At 42.5% G+C, this 23,553-nt stretch overlaps 1 protein-coding gene across 1 annotated transcript in view; it reads right to left on the reverse strand.

Annotated features, from left to right (window-relative positions):
- The window catches only part of LOC124788350 (condensin complex subunit 2), a 193,444-nt gene extending 173,993 nt beyond the window's left edge, over positions 1 to 19,451 (reverse strand). The window contains exon 1 of the mRNA XM_047255611.1: positions 19,034 to 19,451. Coding sequence (XP_047111567.1) covers positions 19,034 to 19,099 — 66 coding nt within the window. The 5' untranslated portion in view covers positions 19,100 to 19,451. The remainder of the gene's footprint in view (positions 1 to 19,033) is intronic.
- Between the last annotated feature and the right edge of the window lie 4,102 nt (positions 19,452 to 23,553).

The raw sequence follows: 23,553 nt of genomic DNA on the forward strand, positions 1-23,553 counted from the left end.
GCAAATTCCAGTGTTACATTGTTGATTTTCTTCATTTAAACTTACAACTTGTCACCTGAATATGTTTTTTTATATTTCATATTATCTGTTTCTAATATCGTGTTATAATTTCATGTATTGACTCGTTCCATGACCATGGAGACTTCTCCTTAATTTGGTCCCACGGAACAATAAATAAATAAATAAATAAAAAACAATGGTTGCAGAGATGTGTACAAGAAACAGATGCACAACTGACCACGCTAATGAACTACGAGGTACCAACAGTGTCTCCTCAACGCTCGTTAAACGTATGTTGCAGTGTCTGAGCCTCTGCAGCACGCGCCTGGTTAATGCACTCATGTCGGCAGCTATGTGTCAACAACGAATGTTGGAATCTGCACGCCAAAACCATAACTGCACATCCACAGAGTGGTGATAGGTGCCTGTTTCAGATGAATCACGTTTTATGCTCTATCAGACAGAGGGCCATCAATGAGAACAGCATGATACATCTGAAATCAAACACCCTGCATTAATCATTAGCAGGGTCCAGGCCGGACGGCATTCCCTTGGTGATCTCGTCATTCTCCAAGGCACAATGTATCAACACAAGTATGCATCCATCCTTTGGGAGCTTGTCCACCCTTACATGCAGCTTATTTTTCCTTGGCACGATGGCATACACCAGCAGGACAATGCAGTGTGTCACACAGCTCGAAGTGTATGTGCGTGGTTCGAAGACCACCAGGATGAGTTTACCATACTCCCCTGGCCACCAGACTCCGCTGATTCAAACTCAATTAAGAATCTATGGGCCCACCTTGACTAGGCTATTTATGCCATAAATCATCAACTGAGAAACTTAGTGCAACTGGCCACAGCACTGGAGTTGTCACGGCTCCACATCTCTGGTGGTACCTTCCAAGTAGGTAGGTAGGTAGGTAGGTAGATAGGATGGTAGGTTGGTAGGTAGGTTGACTGGTTGGTTGGTAGAGGACAGGGGGGGGGAGGGGGGGATGTCCAAACAGCAAGGTTGTCGGTTCCACAATACTAGGTGGCAGCAACTAAGGGCGAAACAACATCAGCAGCACAGCCCAATAAATGCGGTAGGAAAATGAGCAAACAAAGAGCCAGAAGGAATGTCAGAGTGGCAAGAAGAGTAAAGAACAGGATGTTTGGGAGGAGGTGGGGGGACGAGAGCAGGGGGTGCTCCAGACACACTACACATGACAGGGCTTCAACTCCACTGCCGACCCATCCCATTCCCCCCACCATACTATGATCATGACACAACAGTGACAACACCAGTCAAAAAACACAAGAAAAGGGTAAACAAAATGACACAAAAAAGCCAGACCATAGGGAAAATGGGAAGGACACCTGGTTAGTGTGGATGTAAGGCTGAAGGGCACCCAAACAAACACCAATGCTAACCAAGGGACTCCAATTCAGGAAGGAAATACAGGTACTTAAACCTAGAAGGAAATACCAGTTTCACGAAGAAAATTGAGGGCAAACACAACTATGCAAGAGTGGTCTGCTAACATTTGGGACAAGGAGAGTGGGAGGGTGTGTTTACTGCAGAGGACCAAAAGGCAAGAGCAATCCAGCAAAATATGAATGCCGGAATGAGATTTTCACTATGCAGCAGAGTGTGTGCTGATATGAAACTTCCTGGCAGATTAAAACTGTGTGCCAGACCGAGACTCGAACTCGGGACCTTTACCTTTCACAGGCAGACGAGATACTGGCAGAAGTAAAGCTGTGAGGACGGGGCGTGAGTCGTGCTTGGGTAGCTCAGTTGTTAGAGCACTTGCCCGCAAAAGGTGAAGGTCTCGAGTTCGAGTCTCGGTCCGGCACACAGTTTTAATCTGCCACAAAGTTTCAAAATATGAATAATCAAGAGGAGGACTCTGCAAATGCATGGGGTGGGGGGACTGCTCATTACAGAGTAAACCTAGTATGGCTGATAAAAAGATGGCAGAGAATGGTAGACACCAACTGGGAGAGGCAGAGGGACGAAGGCCATGTGGAGGGAGTCCCCTAATATAACAATGTCTATTAAACACAGGAGTGCCCCCCCCCCCCCCCCTTCCTCAAGAGTCAGTCCACAACTGAGCAAAAAGTTGGCAGAGACCAATGAGTGGGCAGGAAAACACTGGGTTATAGCCTGAAAGCAACTCATTCAGTCCGTTCATAAAAAAAACCTATGTGAGGGAGGACTGTTTAATAAAGCAGACAGTCTGGTAAATGGGTACCAGTTCCACAGTAAACACCCCGCCACTCATTGAGTCCGTACGTAACAAAACTCAGGTGAGGGAGGACCGTTTATTAAAGCAGATAGTCTGGTAAATGGCCATCAGTTCCACAGTTAACACCCCTCACATGGCAGGCAACAGATGGTGTTCCATGGCAACAGAAGACGTGCAGGCATATCCCATGTCAAAAGCAGATTTAGAGCCATTGGTGTAAAAAATAATAACAACCAAAAACTCTTGTAAGAGCAGGTGGAACAAACAACAGTGCACCATGGAGCGATAGAGCCCTTCAGAAGCCATAAGAGACCCATCTGAACCCAGGGTTGACAAACTAACCAAAGGGAGCAGGTGGAGAGGGGGAGGCGGGTGGCATTCGGGTGGGAACGTAAGGAACAGGACAGAGGAAAGATTGAAACTGCAGTGGAGAGAAGCAAGGTGGAGCCCATCCTATAAACCAACCTTAGGGCAGGCAGGCGATGTCCAGAAGTTGCAAAAAGAAAAGAATAGGAGGGGTGAACAATGAAAGAGTGGATAGCAGTGTCATAGGAAACCAAGAGGTGGGACTGCTGAGACGAAAGGAGGGGCTTTCCAATGTCAACCAGAAAACTATAGACAGGGCTAGTGCGAAAGGCACCAGCAGCCAAACGGATACCACAATGGTAAGCTGAGTCCAAGAGGAGCAGTGTGGAAGGGGCAGCTGAGCTATAAACCGACAATTGTAGTCCAGAAAGGACAGAAGTAAGGCCTGATAAAGGTAGTGAAGACTAAACAATCAATACCCCAAGAGGTATGGGCAGAGAAGGGAAAGTCACTGAGTTTACAGAAACAGCCAGTCTTTAGAAGGCAGATATGGGCAACGAAGTAATCTTGCTGTCAGAAAGAAGTCCCAAGAAAAGGAAATGGGGGGACCACAATCAGGGACTGGAAATCGAGGTAGAGTTGTGGGTCGGGATAGACTGCAGTACAGCAGCAGAAATGCACCATTTGCAATTTAAGGGGGGAGAACTGAAAGCCATGTGAGGAAGTCCATGCAGAAGAATGCCAAACAGCACCCTGGAGCTGTTGCAGAGGCCATGAAATGGACACTAGCCCAGATACAGAAATCATCCACAAACAGAGCAGGGGTGATGGTAAAGGCTGTGTTCCACCACAGGACCGTCTGGCAGTGAAAGGGGCTTCTTGAGAAGGGGTCAATAGTGTCAGTAGTGTGAGTAATAGTACCAGACACATCACAGATGACTTCATTAATACAATATGACAAAGAGAGAACACGACCTGGGAGGTATATAGATGCCGATCAGCAAGACGGAAAGACCATTGGGGTAACTTGGCCATCAGGAGGTGAGAAAGGAGTGAGAGAATCAAAGGGTAGTGGTCACTATCCCAGAAGTTATAGTGTAGTAAGCAGTGTGCTCAAGGGAGAAGGAAGGGGAAGTGAGCAAAAGAATGGCAGTGGAAGTGCAATAAGCAGCCTTAAAATGGGAAGGGGAACCATCATTAAGAAAGCACATATTACAGTCCACAAGAAACTGGTGGGTATCCACATTCACCGTATGGAGGGTTCCCTATACAGTGGGAAGCCATCTGCCTGAAGCACAAACACCAAAAACCCCTCATGGGTGGCGGGACGTACGGCTTCATGTCACACCAATAAACCATTACCTTGACCTTCTCTGGGAGGGTAATCTCCTTAAATGCCTGAATAAAGGGACCTCTATCAATGTGATTGTCCTTATGGCCTTTCCGAACATGTTGAACAAAATGAATTTCCCACCATTCCATATCAGCCCGTAGTTCATCAGTTGGAAAGTGGAGGTTCCTTTTAAAAAAAAAAAAGAAAGACTCCTTAAATCATATTCAAAGAATGGTGAGGAGTAATGGATGTTAAGATGTCACCAAGATTGTCACAGGCACAAAGGGCAGCAGGTTAGGCAACAGAACAAGTTTTGGTAACAGCAAACCCACCTGCATCTTACTCTCTGAGTTCACTCATCAAACTTGTCTTCAACATAAAAAATAACAGCTTGGTGGCACTGAAGGGTATCCCATCAGTCTTGGTGCAGGCGAGGTAGTGAGTAAAGGGTCTCAAGCTGGTGAGCCTGGCCATCCTCCCAGAGGGTAGCCAGTGAAAGAAAGGCTGCGCGGTCATAAGCAGCAGCATTAAAGGTCCATTTCCAACTAAAGAGACTGCTGTAGAAGAATGGCCAGTTTTTTAGAGCTCAACAGGTTTCATACACAAATTGTCTGTCCTGTAAACACCCACTTCAATCAGGGGCTCTCCCCTTGGGAATCACCCAGGCACAGCGGTCATTGCCAGGAGTTCCAATGCCCCAGAATGACAAACAACCAGTCCTAGGCATACATGGGGAGGTAACAGCTTCTTGAGAAGGGGTCAATAGTGTCAGTAGTGTGAGTAATAGTACCAGACACATCACAGATGACTTCATTAATACAATATGACAAAGAGAGAACACGACCTGGGAGGTATATAGATGCCGATCAGCAAGACGGAAAGACCATTGGGGTAACTTGGCCATCAGGAGGTGAGAAAGGAGTGAGAGAATCAAAGGGTAGTGGTCACTATCCCAGAAGTTATAGTGTAGTAAGCAGTGTGCTCAAGGGAGAAGGAAGGGGAAGTGAGCAAAAGAATGGCAGTGGAAGTGCAATAAGCAGCCTTAAAATGGGAAGGGGAACCATCATTAAGAAAGCACATATTACAGTCCACAAGAAACTGGTGGGTATCCACATTCACCGTATGGAGGGTTCCCTATACAGTGGGAAGCCATCTGCCTGAAGCACAAACACCAAAAACCCCTCATGGGTGGCGGGACGTACGGCTTCATGTCACACCAATAAACCATTACCTTGACCTTCTCTGGGAGGGTAATCTCCTTAAATGCCTGAATAAAGGGACCTCTATCAATGTGATTGTCCTTATGGCCTTTCCGAACATGTTGAACAAAATGAATTTCCCACCATTCCATATCAGCCCGTAGTTCATCAGTTGGAAAGTGGAGGTTCCTTTTAAAAAAAAAAAAGAAAGACTCCTTAAATCATATTCAAAGAATGGTGAGGAGTAATGGATGTTAAGATGTCACCAAGATTGTCACAGGCACAAAGGGCAGCAGGTTAGGCAACAGAACAAGTTTTGGTAACAGCAAACCCACCTGCATCTTACTCTCTGAGTTCACTCATCAAACTTGTCTTCAACATAAAAAATAACAGCTTGGTGGCACTGAAGGGTATCCCATCAGTCTTGGTGCAGGCGAGGTAGTGAGTAAAGGGTCTCAAGCTGGTGAGCCTGGCCATCCTCCCAGAGGGTAGCCAGTGAAAGAAAGGCTGCGCGGTCATAAGCAGCAGCATTAAAGGTCCATTTCCAACTAAAGAGACTGCTGTAGAAGAATGGCCAGTTTTTTAGAGCTCAACAGGTTTCATACACAAATTGTCTGTCCTGTAAACACCCACTTCAATCAGGGGCTCTCCCCTTGGGAATCACCCAGGCACAGCGGTCATTGCCAGGAGTTCCAATGCCCCAGAATGACAAACAACCAGTCCTAGGCATACATGGGGAGGTAACAGCTCTGGTATCAAAAGTGTGATACCTGTGTTATCAAGTGGATAAATCAAAAGGGTACATAATGACTCCACCACACAGCTTGGCTACCATGCTGGTTTATACATTAAAGTACAATGACATAAAAAAATGGAAGAGGTGGAAAGGCCACATGCCAAAGACACTAAGAAAGGTTTTCTTCTCAAGTTGATCAACACTACAGAGACAAAATTAGAAGGGAAGGTCAAACGCCAATGGCGGACCATAAATGCTGAAAAAGGAAATATGAAAAAAAAAAACAAGAGGAACAAAACTGTAATGGACAGCAGAAACCAGGAAGGTGGCTGGGCCATCATAAGCAAGGACACCAAGAGAACAGAAGAGGGGAAGGAATAAGGACAGGGAGGGAGGGGTTTGGGTAAAAGAATACAGCCCACAAAGGAACAAAGGGCTGCAATAGCTCAGCACCCCGTAAGCAACACTCAAGATCTCACAAAAGAGCCATGAGCTCCCTGGAGGTCAGTACGTTCTGGAACTTCACTTACTCTCTCTCTTTCCTGCACATCTTGTAGCAGTCCACCCTGGAAAAGGTGATTATTCTGGCTTTTGACAGGTATGCTGGTCACTGGGAGCTCTAACATTAGGTGAGTAATGGAGCCTCTCAGGGAAACAGTGGCTGGTTGGGAAAGGATACCAGTGTGTATACGTAAGGTCTCTTCTGAGATGTGGAAAACTAAAATTTCCTCTACAAAATCTTCTTGAATTCCACAAACAGAGATCTTGTGAAACTCGGCTCACTCTGTCCCTCGATGAGATCCACATTGTTTACAGCACTTTAGACATTAGCGCTCAGGCTGATGCCTTTTCTTTAACTTGAGGATGCATTTGATACAGTCCAGCACTGTCATCTAGTGTGTGAAGAGGGGAAGGAGGGGGGGGGGCAGGGAGAGGGGAGGAGCAAACAGGGGAAAAGCAGATGTCAGACTGAGATTCATAGGAAGAATCTCAAGGAAATGAAATTCATCCATGAAAGAGGTGGCTTACAAAACACTTTTACTACAGATTTTGAGTATTGCTCATCAGTCTGACCGCCTTGCGGTATTGGATTAATAGAAGAGATAAACAAGATCCTACTAAGAGCAGCACATTTCATTATGGGATTCTTTAGTCAGTATAACAGCATTATGGAGATGCTCAACAAACTCCACTGGCTGATGTTACTATTGAAATGTTACAAGAGTACATACTGGGTAGAGTCAGACAACATTTTACTCCCTTCCGCATATATCAAATGTAATGACCACAACAAAACAAATTGGGAAATTAAAGTAAATACAGAGATCTACCAACAATCATTCTTCCCATGTACCAGTCACAAACAGAAAAGGGAGGGGCAGAATTAGAAAGAAGTACCATAAGTATACTCCAAAACACACTGTCATGCTCCTTGTGAAGTACAGATGTATATGTATATGTAGACATAAGAGAGCCTTAAGTGTGAAGGGCCCACAAGAACAGGTCATGCCCCAGGAGCACCGCCTTTCACCTGTGAGGGTAAAACAACATTAACAAACACTGTTTGGAGTTCGATGGAAAAGGGGGGGGGGGGGGGGGGGATTCTCGCATCTCTGCTGTCACTGGTAGCCCTCTCCCAAAATTTCTTCTTTTTCTCTTTAACTACTTTAGAGGTATCCCTTGTGGAAGATTATCCACTGTGGGAATAGGAATGGAGGAGGTGCAGAAAGCCCTTGGTCCTCCACCACGTGGCTTCTTCAGTCTTTGGATTTATGGGAAGAAAGTTCCCTAACTGGAGCCCTGTCACTGGTAAAAGCTGAACATGTACAGTCCAGGTTACTGAAGTGCTGGTACAAGAATCACAAGTAAGGCCAATCACACCCTGTGCTCATTTATTTGCATGGCTGCAGTAAATATTAGAGTTACTGCCAACCACCTGTCAACAGAAGGGGTTTCAGTCAGTACCATTTGGATGGGATTTAAGTGATAGTATATTTTTTCAAGCTCCAAAATATGAGGGACCATTGGTGTATGGTTGCTGGATTTTGCACTCCTTCAAAAGGGTAGCACATGTCAAGGACTGGGAAGCAGTCATTTCTGAAATTGACACTGAAAATGGTAGCTTATATGGTGAGTTTTCATGAAGTGGCCAACCATGCTCTCCACAAATTGGACTGTTTGTACACTGGGAAGACATACATTGATGGAAAAAAATGCAACACCAAATAATAATTAAGGTAAATTAATGAAATTTTGGGAATACATTTGTCTAGGTAACGTATTTAAGTGATTAACACTGCAAGATCACAGGTCAATGTAAGTGCAAGGTAAGCCATTGCAAATGAGAAATGCTGGTACACTAACAGCCTGTGTAACAGTCAGAGTGATGGATGCAATCATTCAAATGTGCATGCATCATGTTGTACAGGTGCCCGATGTCAGTTTGTGGGTTGTGGATGACGCTGGACTTCTCATGCGATGACGTCCCATATCTGCTTGACTGGAGACAGATATGGTAATCAAGCAGGCCACGTCAACACTCTATAGAGCATGCTGGGTTACAACAGCACTATGAGGGTGAGTGTTATCCTGTTAGAAAACACCCCCTGGAATGCTGTTCATGAATGGCAGCACAACAGGTTGAATCAGCAGATTGATATACAATTTTGCAGTCAGAGTGTGTGGGATAACCACAAGAGTGCTCCTAATGTCATACAAGATCACACCACAGACAATAACTCCAGGTGTAGGTCCAGTGTGTCTAGCATACAGACAGGTTGGTTGCAGGCCCTCAACTGACCTCCTCCTAACCAACACATGGCAATCACTAGCACCAAGGCACAACCTACTCTCATCAGAAAACAGGACAGATTTCCACATTGCCCTTCAATGAGCTATAGTGTGACACCATTGAAATCGCAAAGAGTGGTGGATTTGGGGCCAGTGGAATGCACACTAGAGCTAGGAGCTGTTCTTGAAGTAACCAATTTGCAACAATTCTTTGTGTCACTGTGGTGCCAACTGCCCCTCAAACTGCAGCTGCAGATGCAAAATGATGCACCAGAGCCATACAACAAACACAATCGTCTTTCCTCTTGGTAGCGCCATATAGCCATCCGACATCCAGTCTTCTTGGGGCCACACATTCTAGTGACCACTACTGCCAGCAATCACGTACAGTGGCTACATTCCTTTCACGTCTTTCTGCAGTATCGCAAAAGGAACATACAACTTCTCATAGCCCAAATACATCACCTTGTTCAAACTTAGCAAGGTGTTGATAATGGCATCTTTGTAGCCTTAAATGCATGACTAACAAATGACCACAACCAATCTCAAAGGAGTGCGCCATTGGAGACGCTGACAATCATGGGGGATTCACCCACAATGGGTACATCAACTCCATCGACCCAACTTCTGTCTAATAAATGGAAATGGAATGAGACCAATGAAATGACAAACCTTGCAGTTGCACACCACTACCTCATGGTGTCATGCATAGGTGGTCAGAACAGTGATCCTACCCATCATTCAGAAAGGTGTGAACACAACTGCAGCCCCGCTTAAGTCCTGCACTTGCTTATGCAATGGAACTTTGCTTTTAGAGACAGACAGTGCCTTTCAATCCCAAAAACTGCTTACAGCTGCGCTCCTCCATAGAAACCCTATTCCTTTAGAGGCTCAACGGACACTGATTTCTTCACATGGTGTTGCATACAATTGGCTGCTTCATGGTGTGACTGTGGGAGATATATAACATTATCTCTCTGATAAGGGCACAATTGCAGCCCATTGGGTTATGAAGAGGGTTGACCATCATTCATGCCTACCCGCACCCTTTTCTTGACATTTGATCAAGTGGAGCTCCTATTCATGATCAAGACAGGCTATGAAGTCATCAATGTCAAACCCTATGTTCCGAACCCAATGCGTTGCTAGCAATGACAGCGTTATTATCATACTCGCATGTCCTGTAAAATCACAACCAAATGTGTAACTTGTGGTAAGGATGATCACGAGGGAGATTGCCCGTCTCCTTTTCCCTGTTGCATCAAATGCATTGGCAACCATGCCACATCATCCTGCAAATGCCATGTGTACCACAATGAGTGAGCCTTTCAGGAGATCTGGGTGAAAGAAAAGGTACCCTTCTATGTCCCTTGCAAAATGTTAGTTACCTGAAAGCCTTGTGTACCATTATCCAGCAGTTACAGTACTGTTGTTGCTGTTTTGCGGCCACATGAAAGATATGACCACACAGACCTGCGACCCAAAGTTCAGTGCTATGGTTGTGAAATCACTCAGTGCTAAGGCGACATCCTCACCTCCACCCATTGCATTTGCTCAGCACACCAAAAAACCTTCACCCACTGGTGAAGTCACTTGTGATACAACCAGAAGAATGGAAATTTAAAAAGAAATAGTCCTGAGATGATGTTGCGTGCCCCTCAAGTCAGCGAACATGTGTGTCCATGTCTGACAAATGTAAAGGTACTAAGAACGGGAACAAAAACAAACATTTTTCCCCTTCTCCAGCTCAGAGTTCCTCTACAATAGTGACAACATGCAGCACCTCTGTCCAGTTGACGTCCATTTCACCAGTGCAAATCACCATACCTACATACACTTGTCTTCTGATCTCACCAGGCCAGGCATACTGCAACTTACCCGTGGGATCCCTCGACACTTTCTGCCACTCGGTGACTTCAGTACCCAATATCCCATTTGGGGCTCCCTGAGAATTTGCCTGAGAGGCTCTCTCATGGCAGATAATCTCAACCAGCTTACTCACATTTCTCTCAAGAATGCTGAACCTACATGTCATTCAGATTCCAAATGCGCTTTCTTGCACCTAGGCCTCTCGTTCTGTGCTGTACAACTTGCCCATTGTCTAGAGTGGTCCATCCTCTCAGACACATATTCAAGTGACAATTTCCCATATGTAAGCCATGTGCTAACTCATGTCCCATCTATACGCAACACCAAGTGGCAGCTTTCTAAAGCTAACTGGAGCTCTACTCTTCACTGATAACTCTCAATGAATAACATTTACATAGCAGTGATGATCAGGTAGAGTACCTTACAAATGTTGTCCTTACCAGTACAGAATGTTCCATCTTCTGAACCTCTTCCCCAATGCGACGTGTCCCAATCACCTGGTGGCGTGAGGAATGCGGCGATGGGGTTCATGCAGACACGTGCTCCCCGTGTCTTTGAATGCCATCCCACAAAGGAGAACTGTATTTGTTATAAGCAGTTGCGCACAAAGTGTCGTTACATTATCAGAAATTACAAAAAAGCTAGCTGGATCTGTTTTACTAACTTTTTTAATAGGTTTATTCCCATTTATGTTGTTTGGGGATAACCTACACCGGCTTTCTGGAAACAAGTTACATCTCCCAATTCCTGGCCTGACAGTAGCAAATGATGTCATTGTGGAGCTGACTGTAGCGAACGATGTCATTGTGGGTTCTGCCGATATTTTCAACACATTGGGCCGATACTTTGAAGAGATCTTGAGCTCCGTCCATTACCATCCTGCCTTGCTACCTTGGCAACAAGTGGATGCGGCTCAAGAGATATCTTTCCCCTCGCAGAATCGCAAACGCTCCATGCCATTTTTACTATGAGGGATCTTGAACATGCCTTCACCTTGTCAGGGTCCTCCGATCCAGGACTGGACAGTATTTACATACAGATGTTGCAGTACCTATCATTTGACAGCAACCACTTTCTCCTTCATACATATAATCGCATCTGGACGGACTGCATATTTCCCAGCCATTGGCATGAAGCTATTGTAATCCCCATACCCAAGCCTGGTAAGGATAAGCATCTTCCACCAGTTACTGCCCAGTTTCCCTCACCAGAAGTGTCTGCAATGTGATGGAACACATAATCAGTGTTCGGCTGGTGTGGTGGTTTGAGTCTCAGATTTTGCTAACAAATGCACAATGTGGATTGTGTAAGCACCACTCTGCAGTTGATCATCTCATCACCTTGTCAACCTACATTATGAAGAAATTTCTACAGAAATGCCAGACTGTAGCTGTGTTTTCTGATGTGGAGAAGGCTTAAGATAACTGCTGGAGGACGTGCATCCTCCATACAATGCACATGTGGGGCTAATGAAGCCACCTGGCCCCATTTTATTTGTGAGTTTTTAAAAGACCAGGTTTTCAAAGTATTTGTGGGTTCAGCTTTGTCAAATAGTTTTCTTCAGGAGAACGGGATGCCTAAGGGCCCAGTGCTGAGCATAGTCCTCTTTGCCATAGCAGTTAACCCTATTGTGGACTGTCTTCCACCAGGCATCTTAGGCTCTTTTTGTTGTGACTCGCTGATCATTCAAAGCGCCGCCGCGCAATTACGCGTGTCCTCTACGTGCGGCGCTGTCTGCCAGCCATGCAGCAGCTGCGCCACCTAAGCGGCCAGCCGAGCAGCGGCCGCTAGACTGGGACTCAGTGCTCATTCGAATGTTAACGTTTGCACATGTCTTGCTTGTCAACTTACTCTGTGACTTATATGTGTTGTGTCGTTCTGAATATGTGTGTTCAACTTGACGTTATAACCTTTTTCATCAATGACTTTATGATGTATTTCAGCTCTCCACGGACCTCTTTACTTGAGCAATAACTTCAGCAATGTCTTGGCAATCTTTGCTCAAGGAGCATGGACGACAGCGTCCACTTTTCCACTGAAAGAACTGTCTGCCTGAACTTCCGGCGACAAAAGGAGTTGCTCCCACTGTCCTTACATACCAGTCCTGTTGCTCTTCTGTTTGTCAAAACCATGAAATTCTTGGGGCTTATGCTTGATATGAAGCTCTGTTGTTCCTCCTACATATCTTATCCGGCAGCTCATTGTACCCGATCTCTGATTATGCTACTTGTTTCAAACGGTACTTCATAGGGGGTGGATCGGAAAATCCTTCTAGACTTATACCAGTCCCTTGTCTGATCAAAAATGGACTAGGGTATCTCGTTTACTTGTCTGCACGACTGTCTACTTTATGACGTCTCAAGACGATCCACTACTGAGTCATGTTTGGCTACTGAAGCTTTCTACATTAGCCTGGTTTTGAGTCTCTCTCTGCAGATGCTGCCGAACTACTGCCGTCACACTGGTGTGATGTTCTCCTCAGCAGATATGCATGTCGTATATCCTCTAGCCTATGTGTTCCTTTTTGATGACTCCCTTGACCACCAATATGGGGTAAGTGCAGCTTCTTTGTTGCCTTCCACAGTTCGCTTTCAGACACTGCTTCTGAACCTTAACCTTATGTTACCTGCCATATTCGCAATGGCTAAGAGCCCTTCACTGCCTTGGCTTCATGCAGATATCGGTGTTCATCTTGGACTCAGTTCACTTCCCAAGGCTAACTCTAGATTTGACCTATTGCTGTACGTTTCTCGTATTTCACATGAAACATGGAGACAGCACCTTTGTCTACACTGATGGCTCTAAGATCAACCATGGTGTTGGCCTTGCCTTTGTCATTTGCAACAAACATATTGTAGATACTGGCTTCTAGACCAGTGCCCGATTTTTACTACAGAGCTTTCTGCCCTCTATCAGGCCACCCAGTACATCTGACGGTACAGGTTTCTCAGTTATGCATTATGTTCCAGTTCACTTAGTGCCCTCCAGAGCCTCTGTGTACTATACACATACCACCCCTTAGTACAACAAACCCACGAATGCAGGTATTCACTGATGATGGAGCCAAAGTGACGTACATGTGGGTCTCTAGTCATGTAGGAATGTCAGGGACTGAAGCTGCCGATATTGCTGCCAAGGCTGCAGTCTGACTACGTAGGCCTTTTAGCTATTCTGTGCCCTCAGAAGCTCTCTGCTTTGCTTCACACAGGTACAATGTGTCGTCCTGGCATGAATACTGGTCTTCTCCATTTAGTAGGAAACTCTGGGAAATTAAACAACTCACAATGGCTTGGCTGTCTTCCTCTCACCCTTCTCATCATGAGGAGATACTTTTAGTTCGGCTGCGTATTGGGCACTGTCATTTGTCATTGTCACTTGTTAAGTACAGATCTCGCACCACTCTGTGCTTATTGTGATGTATTTTGCCATCTGAATTGTCAGATATTTTAGCAGATGCAGCACGAACTGTAGATCACATTTTATTTTTTATTCATAATTTTTAACCATCTGAGCATCCTCCTCGAAGGGGTAGTGCTTGTTTTTAGCTATCCCTCTACTCCATTCGATTAGGCTCTGAGTATTACCAACTTCAACTTCATCTGGTAATTGACCATTTAAAGTTATGACACAGGCACTTGTGACCTCAGCTGTTTTACACACTAAGGCACCACCACCACGACCAACAACAACAACAACAAGTTTGCAGAAATTCAAACACCATCCAACTACAGAAAATCTTTGTGCTTTCATGTCTACAAAAGCACAAGCAAGACAAGTGGTATAAGAACCAGTGAGGAACTTCTGAAAGGAAACCATGATTTCCATTAATCGGTCCACTACCATTGTGCAAGTTTTCAACTCAATAAGTAGGATTTCAGGCAAGATCAGCACATCTCCCCTTACAGCCTTGTTTTGAAATGGGGGCTTGGTGTGCATGCCTAAAGATAGGCTCAGGTTCTAGCTGAACACTTTCTTTTCATCACTGCATCGTCCAAACCCCTGCATTCCAAGTGTTCCTTAGGACTGTGGAGGTGAGGAGGCTATTCTTGTGTAAATGAGGTGGTCTACAATATTCCATTCTGTCTATGGGAATTGGAATCAGCCCTGACTGTTGCCAGAGACAGGCTCCAGGACTGGATCAGGTTCATTATGCCATGCTCTGTCATCTATGCCTTGGGGGCATGGGCAAGGCCCTGTCTTGTTTAAATTGGATCTAGTTTTATGGACAGTACCCCATGACTGGGAAGGAGACAGTATTAATTCCAGGATCATACTAACACTAACAGTTATATGGGCAAGACTTTCGAGCACACAGTCAACCCTCACCTTGTCTGGCTCCTGTCCTACTCCCAGTGTGGTTTCAGGCTGTACCATTCTGCTCTTGGCAGCTCAATTGTACTTGGGACAAGGCTGCTTATCATGCTGAAACTATTTGATTGGTGTGGTTTTTTACCTCCAAAAAACTGCCACTTGGAGGCACAGTATCCTTTGGCAACTTTCTGTATAGTGACTACATGGATTCTGCCATTTTTTATCCAATCCTTCCTTGAGGATCTGTGTTTTCGATATTGCATTGGTTATAAGTTGTCTGACTGCAGTATTCAGGGAATGGGGTCCCCCAAGGCAGTGTACCCAGTAGCACACTGTTTGCAATTGCTCTCAGTGGCGTCTCCTACACAGTCTCCTGCTGCTAAATGGTTTTAGTTTGTGGATGATTTTGCAATCTTCTGCTCTTCCTCTGATCTTGCAACGACAACATGCAACTACAACTGACCATCAGGAAGATGAAAGCTTGGACTAATAAAACTGATTTTCTGTCTCTCCAGAGAAGGCTATGTTTGTCAATTTTAACCTTGCTGTTCGAAGTTGTTAACCAACCAGAGCTCACAATGGGGAACAAAGTCTTACATTTTAAGAGCAATGTGCCCTTTTGGACCTAAAATTTGACATTAAATTAACCTGGCTCCCATACCTGAAAGACCAACAAGAGAATGACTTCAAATCATTTGACATTTAGAAATGCTTCAGCAGAACGACATGGGGAGTTAACAGGTTCTGCCTCCCACAGTTTGATAGGGGATTTATCAAATCATGGTTAGATTATGGCTGTGTGGTTTATGGCTGTCTGTATTTCCCACCTCAAGATGTTAGAAGCTGCCTATCATGAGAACATTTGGATACCAACTGGAGCCTTCCGGACCAGTCAGTGTGCAGAGACTGGTGAACCACCACTCTGAATTTGGTGGCACCTCCTCCTGGCTTGAGAGGTCCTGAAAATCTCAGCATTGCCTCAATGATTTGCACTGAGTGTGGCAGTCCACCCCAGCTTCGAGTGGCTGTTCCGTTAATTGGCCCCCTGCCACCAAGCCATTCGGGATGCGTGCAGGTGGCAGTCCACCCCAGCTTTGAGTGGCTGTTCCGTTAATTGGCCCCCTGCCACCAAGCCATTCGGGATACGTGCAGCTGACTGTCTCAAGTATCTGGATATATCAGACTGCCAGGGATGGAACAATTTGTTGCCTTAGTGTCTTCAGACGCCCAGAGTGATTTTAAGCTTGACACTGTACAAGAAAACTTGTACTCCAGATTACATTTTTACAACTCTATTTTAATCAATTTTAAATACTTACACCATAGGTGTGCTGAACAAGTAATAATACTGACCATCTTCTAGTGATTCTGAAACTGCAATTGAAACCATCCACCAAATGGTGAAAGGGAAATGAAGCAGTGGCTCGTTGTGACAAAGACATGCTTGCAAATGAGCAAGTAGATGGCACTATCAAGAAAAAGTCATAACTCTACTGTCACCCAGGACTGCAGGTGGAGTTGGAGAGAGATGGTGGTCACTACAGGTGCAAGTGAAGAGCTGGGACATCAACCAAAGCCCATGAAAAAGCAGTGGTTTGATGATGAATGTGAAGAGGTGGTGAAGACTAGGACAGCATGAAGATTAGAATCACTCAAGAATCCCACTGATAACACAAAGATTGCATACACAGCGGAAAGAGGACTGACAGATGGAATAATAAGCAGAAGAAATGAGAATATGATAAACAACTACTGATGCAAACTGAGGAGTTGAGGAAAGCAATCCACTTCTCCTTTTGGCAGACAAGGTTTGTGAGAGGCATTTATAGACCACAGATTTTAATCCTAATGGGTGGTAAGGAAAGAGTGGTTCTTTCAGTGAGGAAAGAGTGGTTCTTTCAGTGGAGCAAGCAGATGAGTTTGGAAGATATTTTGACAAAGTACTAAATCTTGCAGGAAGATATTTTGACAAAGTACTAAATCTTGCAGATCAGGTAGAAACAAAAGAACTAAAGAAAATAGAAGGGAAAGAAGTAGTAGTTCCTGAGGCAACGTCAGATGAGAAAAAAACATCCTGGAGGCACTAAAAAACAGTAAGGCTCCAGGCGGTAGTGGCATCATTGTGGAGTTGTTTCGGTACTGGGGGAAGCGGTAATAGAGGGTCTCAGACAGCTTATGGCTGAAATATGATCAACAGAGGAGATCCCCACAGCTTGGAAAAAGGTGATCTTATGCCCAATTTTTGCAAAAGGCAATGTCATAAAAGTGCATAATTATTGAGGGATCTCACTGCCGGAGATAGGATATAATGTGTACATCACTCTAATACTAAGTCGACTAAAACCATTGATGATGCAGAAGTTTTATGAATTTGATAAAGACCAGAAATTACATTCATTGTCTTCTGGCAGGCATATGACAGCATTAATTGGGGTAAGCTCTGGAAGATAATACACGAGTTCAGCGTACCAACCTCATTAGTTTTGTAACTCATTATAACAGATGCAACATGCTGTCTCTCTGAAAATATGCACAATACCCACACTAGAAAACTGATACTGTCTTCAACAAGGTAGTTGACTGGCTCAAGGTGATGAAATACACAAACATGATCCATAACATGTATATAAATAATTATTAACAGCCAGTATTTTGTGTAAACTGGACATATTTGGATTAGTTAACAATGTGATGGTACACCTACAGACAATGATGTCATTACCTTGATGGATATAGATGACATCGCTAACATGCAAACATTATCAAAAATAAAAACACAAAAGCTAACAGGATCTGAGCTACACAAGGTTTTGGGCAGGTAAATTGTTCTTGTTAACACCTTTATATATACAAAACATATAAAAAACTTTAAAATATCAGAGAACACCAGGGAAAATAAGGGTTTCCATTAAGGATGTACATGTTTTTTTGTGATATGCAATGTGTGTAAAAGAAATAAATCAATAAAAAATAAATACCATACTTTCCCTACTGGATCACAATCTCTACATACCTAACAGATCTTTTGAACAACATGATCCAAGCCACCACCCACAAGAACGACACTACATACAACAACAAAAATACACAACCAATAACTATAGCTGAAACATACAAACATGATATCAGACTTAAAGAATATACCAATAGCTCACATTCATGAGACCTGGCATATTATCTCACATTTCACTTGTTTTGGACCATATAGTCTACAGCTATGCAATGAACAATCATAGCACATAAGAGTAACACTTGATGGGGTCATTAATTACATCAATTTGCAAAATGTGCATCATGGTGGCAAAATAACTGAAGGACTACTCTGCAGGGCAGTTCTACTAAGACCACAGCACACACCTTCACTGGCCAAAACAAATAAGTATCTCCTGCAAACTTCAGTCCTCAAGTAGGTACTGCATATCATTGGCATTTAATGACAATGGAAAAAAGCAATATTCTTTGAAAATCACCAGTTCATGCTGCTACTCAGTAATGAAAGCTGATACTTCTGTGGACAAAACTACATGTTACCAATGGACTAGTGATGAACGATGTATCAAAGATCCATGTTATATATTGTGGGTTGCAAGTAACACTAGCTTTACTCTGTATAAATAACACAATTGCATTAACATTCAAAATGTAGTTTAGGTCCATCAGTAATGTGTTATATGACTTGGTAACATTCCAGTCAAAGTACAAAAAATATACAAGTATTATTTTAAAAATAAGCACAAATATCTGTGAAAATCTCATTATGAACAGTATGTTTACACTAGAAACAAGGCAAAATGGCCAGTGATTGTTTGTAAACAGTGTGACTGAAATTTTTCCAAGTAGGCCTTACGTCCAATACAGTAATTGCAGCAGAGATGGTTAAGCACTAGGTAACAGTATCATCTTATGAAATAGAATTCTAATATTTTCTGTTATGTAAATACGAAATGACACTAGTTTCATACTGGGACGAGAAACGATATTTCTACCAACAAATAAAAATTAGTCTTCATTTCCATCCAGTTTCGGCAGATGGTGCACAAGACGGGCCACGAAATGACCACAGTCAGAAATCCATATTGAAACATTTGTCGTTCTGAATTTACCAGCATTCACAAACAATACTATTACATTACTCCTGTTCCCCACGGAAATTCACCAGCAAAATCGTTCATTCATTTGCGTAGCTTGATCCCAATGCTTATAATACTGAACGCAACATCGAAAGGCTATAACTTGTCAGAAACGTTTTACATACCACAGGAAGACTGCTGTCCGTCGAAGAAGCAAAAAGGGATCTTCTACCATAAGATGAAGAGTTCATTGTTATTCCCCTGTTGTTTGTTTAACAGCATATGTTTACCATAATCTTTATAAGCCGTACGGAACCCATAACTCTAGTCACCACAAACTGTCGAACGACGAACAACCAAAACAAGCAATTTAAATTTGTGCGCCGCAAATCCAGAGTGTCATAAACAAAAGCGGGAGCGAAAAACTTAACAGACAGGTTGTTGTAATCATGGTTCCCTCGTTCTGATCTTTTGCCCAGCATTTTACACTCGCGTCGTTTGTTAGATTTCCTCCTACAGCAAACAAATATAAAATTTCTTCTCGACACGCCGCTTTGAATTGTGTTCCCAAGTAGGTGTGTACGACATTCGTAAGATCTTTGCTAGTATTTGACACAGGTGTCTAAAGCTAGCGAAATGAGGGATGCTCAACTACCGGACCTACCGATAGATGGCTCTACCAGCTGATTACTGTCATCTGTATTGCCCGCCATATTTGAATTTGGCAAGAAGTTTCTCTCGGTCTGTAAGGTGTATAAGGAATTACGGATTATCGGAATGGTGATTTCTTGTTCCGCTTTCAATTGTACGAAGCGATGGAGTAAGGAAAGTGACTTACCATTTCACAGGTAATACGACTACCGATACAATACGATAAAAATACAGACTTAGTGCGTTTGCTAATTCGATGTTTTTGAACAGGTTTCCTCTAAAGCACCCAGAGCTACTAAAGACGTGGATTACTTCCGTGAAGCAGAAAGATTTTAATCATACGTCTTGCAGTTTTCTTTGCGGAAACCGTTTCCGACAAGATGATTACGTAGTGAGCCCTGGAACGTGGAAGAAACGTTTCAAACCCGAAGCAGTGCCATCAGTTTCCGACACATTTGATGCACCAAATAAACAGCCACGACGACATGTTGTTAGGATTTTGAGTGACAACGATGATTCTACATTTGAGGTAGCTAATTACTTTCCTTGCTGTGTGTGCGCTTTTTACTTTTGTGAATTTATTTCGTACGCTACATAGGTCTAAGCAATGTTGTAATACAGGTCCATATTTTTGTTTTTAGCGTTCTGTCATGGAATCCGTGCTCGATTTGCCCATTGCAGACGCTACTGATTGCGTGGAGAATGTTGTCAATGAGAATTCTTCCGTGGAAAGCATGTCCCACTTATCCAATGCAGAAGCTGCGAATTGTGTCGAAAACGTTAGTATAAGGATGTTTTCACACCCCCAACGTTTTTTTATAATATTTTTTCATCAAACCTTGAGTTATTTCAATCGTATATAACTAAATTATTTCCTTATTTAGAATGCAGTTGGTTCTTCAGTAATTGATTGTGGTATTCAGTCGTAAGTATAAATGGAAGACAAGGCGACCGAAACTTGCATTTTTTTCCCCTCAGACATTGTGCACGAATTAAAACGTAAACTGAAGTGTGTCCGTGAAAAAATTCGAAGAAGAAAGTGTTTTCCGTGGATGACATCATAAGTTCATTGAAGGAGAACGGGCATCTTCCTGAGAAGTTACATAACTTCCTCAATCATCAGAAAGGAACACAAGTGGAATTAGTGTGCAATTTAGTGAACAACTCTCTCTCATCAAAGGGTAATAGATACACAACAAATGTGAAAATGTTTGCGATGACTGTGTACTTTTATTCACCAGCAGCATATGAATACCTGAAAAAATTAATGCCTCTGCCCCATTGATTTCAAAATGGGTGGCAAGTGTAGACTGTGAACCTGGCTTCTTAAAAGATGTTTTCAAGTACAATGTAAGGGACCATTTCAGCGATTCACGTCTAATTGTAGAAAGTGTGGCAATTAGGAAGCAAGTAGTTTGGGACCAAGGAACTAAGCAGTACACAGGTTTTTTAGACTTTGGTGGGGAAGTGCCTCAGTAAAAGAAGTAATAGAGCCATCTGAGGCTCTGGTTTTCATGCTTGTCTCTATTAAAGGCAAATTTAAATGCCTGATTGCATATTTCTTTATCAACGGTGTACAGGCAAATAATCAGGCCATACTGATAAAATCTGCTTTAGAGAGGCTGCATAGTTCTGGCATTATGGTTTGATGTGTTACATGTGATGGCTGTAAGGTAAATATAAGCACTTTACTTTCACTTGGCTGTACTTTAAATTTTTACAAGGGTGATTTTAAAAGCTACTTTCCTCATCCTGTGGAAAAATACAATGTTTAGTGTATCTTGGACATGTGCCATATGATTAAGTTTGCCAGAAATGCTCTAGCAGAAGTATCTGCTATTGAGTCTCCAACTGGCATTATTAGATGGCATTTCATTGAGCAATTGAACAAGGTACAACAAGAAGAAGGTATGACATTTGCCAACAAACTATCAAGACAACATATAAGTAGTGTAAATAGAAAAATGAATGTTTCATTAGCTGCACAGACTTTGAGTTCAAGTGTGGCAGATAGTATAGAGTTTTTGAGGAGGGTTTGTGATCCAAATTTTAAAGGAAGTGAAGCAACAGTAGAATTTTTGTATTATATTGATAGGATTTTTGGTATACTGAACTCTAGAAATCCATTAGGTAAAGGGTATAAGAGCCCCCTGAGACTTGACAACAAATCTTATTGGCTTGGTATTTTCAGACACTGACAATTATATCAAAAGCTTAAAAATCATTGGTGTTCCATTGCTGCTCCATGCAAGAAATGTTAAATCTGCATTAGAATGTATTTATCTCTATGCTTTTCCCAATATGGCCAATAAAAATGCATTTGTAAATTTTTTTAACTGGGGAAAACTATTTAAAACAAGTGACTGCGTGTACTCTGTTGTAGAATACTTAGAAACTGTTTCAGATGTTTGTGATTGCTGGGGATATGCGACAGAAATATATACAGGCCAAGATTTTGCATTGTGTTAAAATTAAATTCGTAGATTACCCATTTCCTGCTCCTGCTCTTGGTCATGATTACCATTATGAAATTGGGATTGAGGATTTACATCAGACTCAACTTGTTTGTAAGATTGCATCCCTGTACTCCTGCACATGCTTATAAACATATGGAAAAAAAAGCCCGCTGAGAAAATTTTAAACAACAAATCACGTATAAGGCAGAAGTTAAATAAACTCATATTGTTTAATCATGTATAGTGCTCAAATTGGAAAAGATTATGTATTGGGACATTTCATGCAGATGGGTGGGACATTTTGACAGATTTTTAAAAACTATTTTGTCCATATATTTGTTGTTGTATAATGATGAACTTCAAACGATGAATCACATTGAAGTAAAATTAACTCTTTACATCCTGTGTAGATATTGTAACAAAATTATAATTATTTATTATATAAGCTTATTTTAAGATGTTAGGTGTTACAAAATATGCACTTGCATTAAAAACAGGTGATTTGTGTGAAATTAATGAAAAAAAAGTTCTGAGACTTATTTGACAGATAGCTTTCAGTGTGAGAAAATATTTCCCTCAATAACTATGTTAACTTGAATTTTTCACTTTAAGAAAGCAGTTTAATCACAGAATGGGTGTGATCTAATGGAGTATGCAGTGGCCCTATGTTTCAAACAGTAATGTTTGTGGATACTCTGCAACATAAGAGCAATAAAGTTGTTACTCTCTTAATTCTTGTTTTAATACTTCTTAGAATGAACACAATGTTCCAATTGATCGTAAGCATTCTTATTACTTTAGAACCATTCTAGAATAAGGGGGCCTGATTCAGGCAAAACCTAATTTTCTTAATTTTGTCTTTATTTTGCTAGGAGGTCTTTCTATTATATTTTCCTGTGTTGAGGGAGGGGGGAGGGGAAGAGAATGCAAATAATCATATAGAATTATCTTTCTAGCACTACAAAGTACTGAATACAGTGATTACAGTTACACTTGGAAATCCAGGAAATTTCAAAAAATGGTTCAAATGGCTCTGTGCACTATGGGACTTAACATCTATGGTCATTAGTCCCCTAGAACTTAGAACTAGTTAAACCTAACTAACCTAAGGACATCACACAACACCCAGTCAAGAGGCAGAGAAAATCCCTGACCCCGCCGGGAACCGAACCTGGGCGCGGGAAGCGAGAACGCTACCACACGACCGCAAGTTGCGGATTAGGAAATTTCAGTATTCATGTTACATGCCTAATTTTCATCAACATTTACCTTAATTATACAGTTACACTTTTTGCTGATTTGAACTGTGTACTACATGTTAAAAAGATTTTGTTTGGTCATAGTAATAAAAGCATTTCATTTTTTTAGGTCATATGTCCCATATGGAACTGAAATTATCAAGTTACAATGACAAAGGAAGGAATTAACATTAAGGAATCTTACTTCACAGAAATTATGTAACAATGGTTACACTTTTTGCAAGTTAACTTTAACATAAACCATTTAGTTTTCCATTAAGAGTGAAAGCAGTTGCACGAGTCACATAAAGAACAAAGTTTCCCATAGGGAACTAAAGTATTTTACGTTTGACTTATTGC

The sequence above is a fragment of the Schistocerca piceifrons genome, chromosome 3 (genome assembly GCF_021461385.2).
Source record: "Schistocerca piceifrons isolate TAMUIC-IGC-003096 chromosome 3, iqSchPice1.1, whole genome shotgun sequence".
NCBI lineage: Eukaryota > Metazoa > Arthropoda > Insecta > Orthoptera > Acrididae > Schistocerca > Schistocerca piceifrons.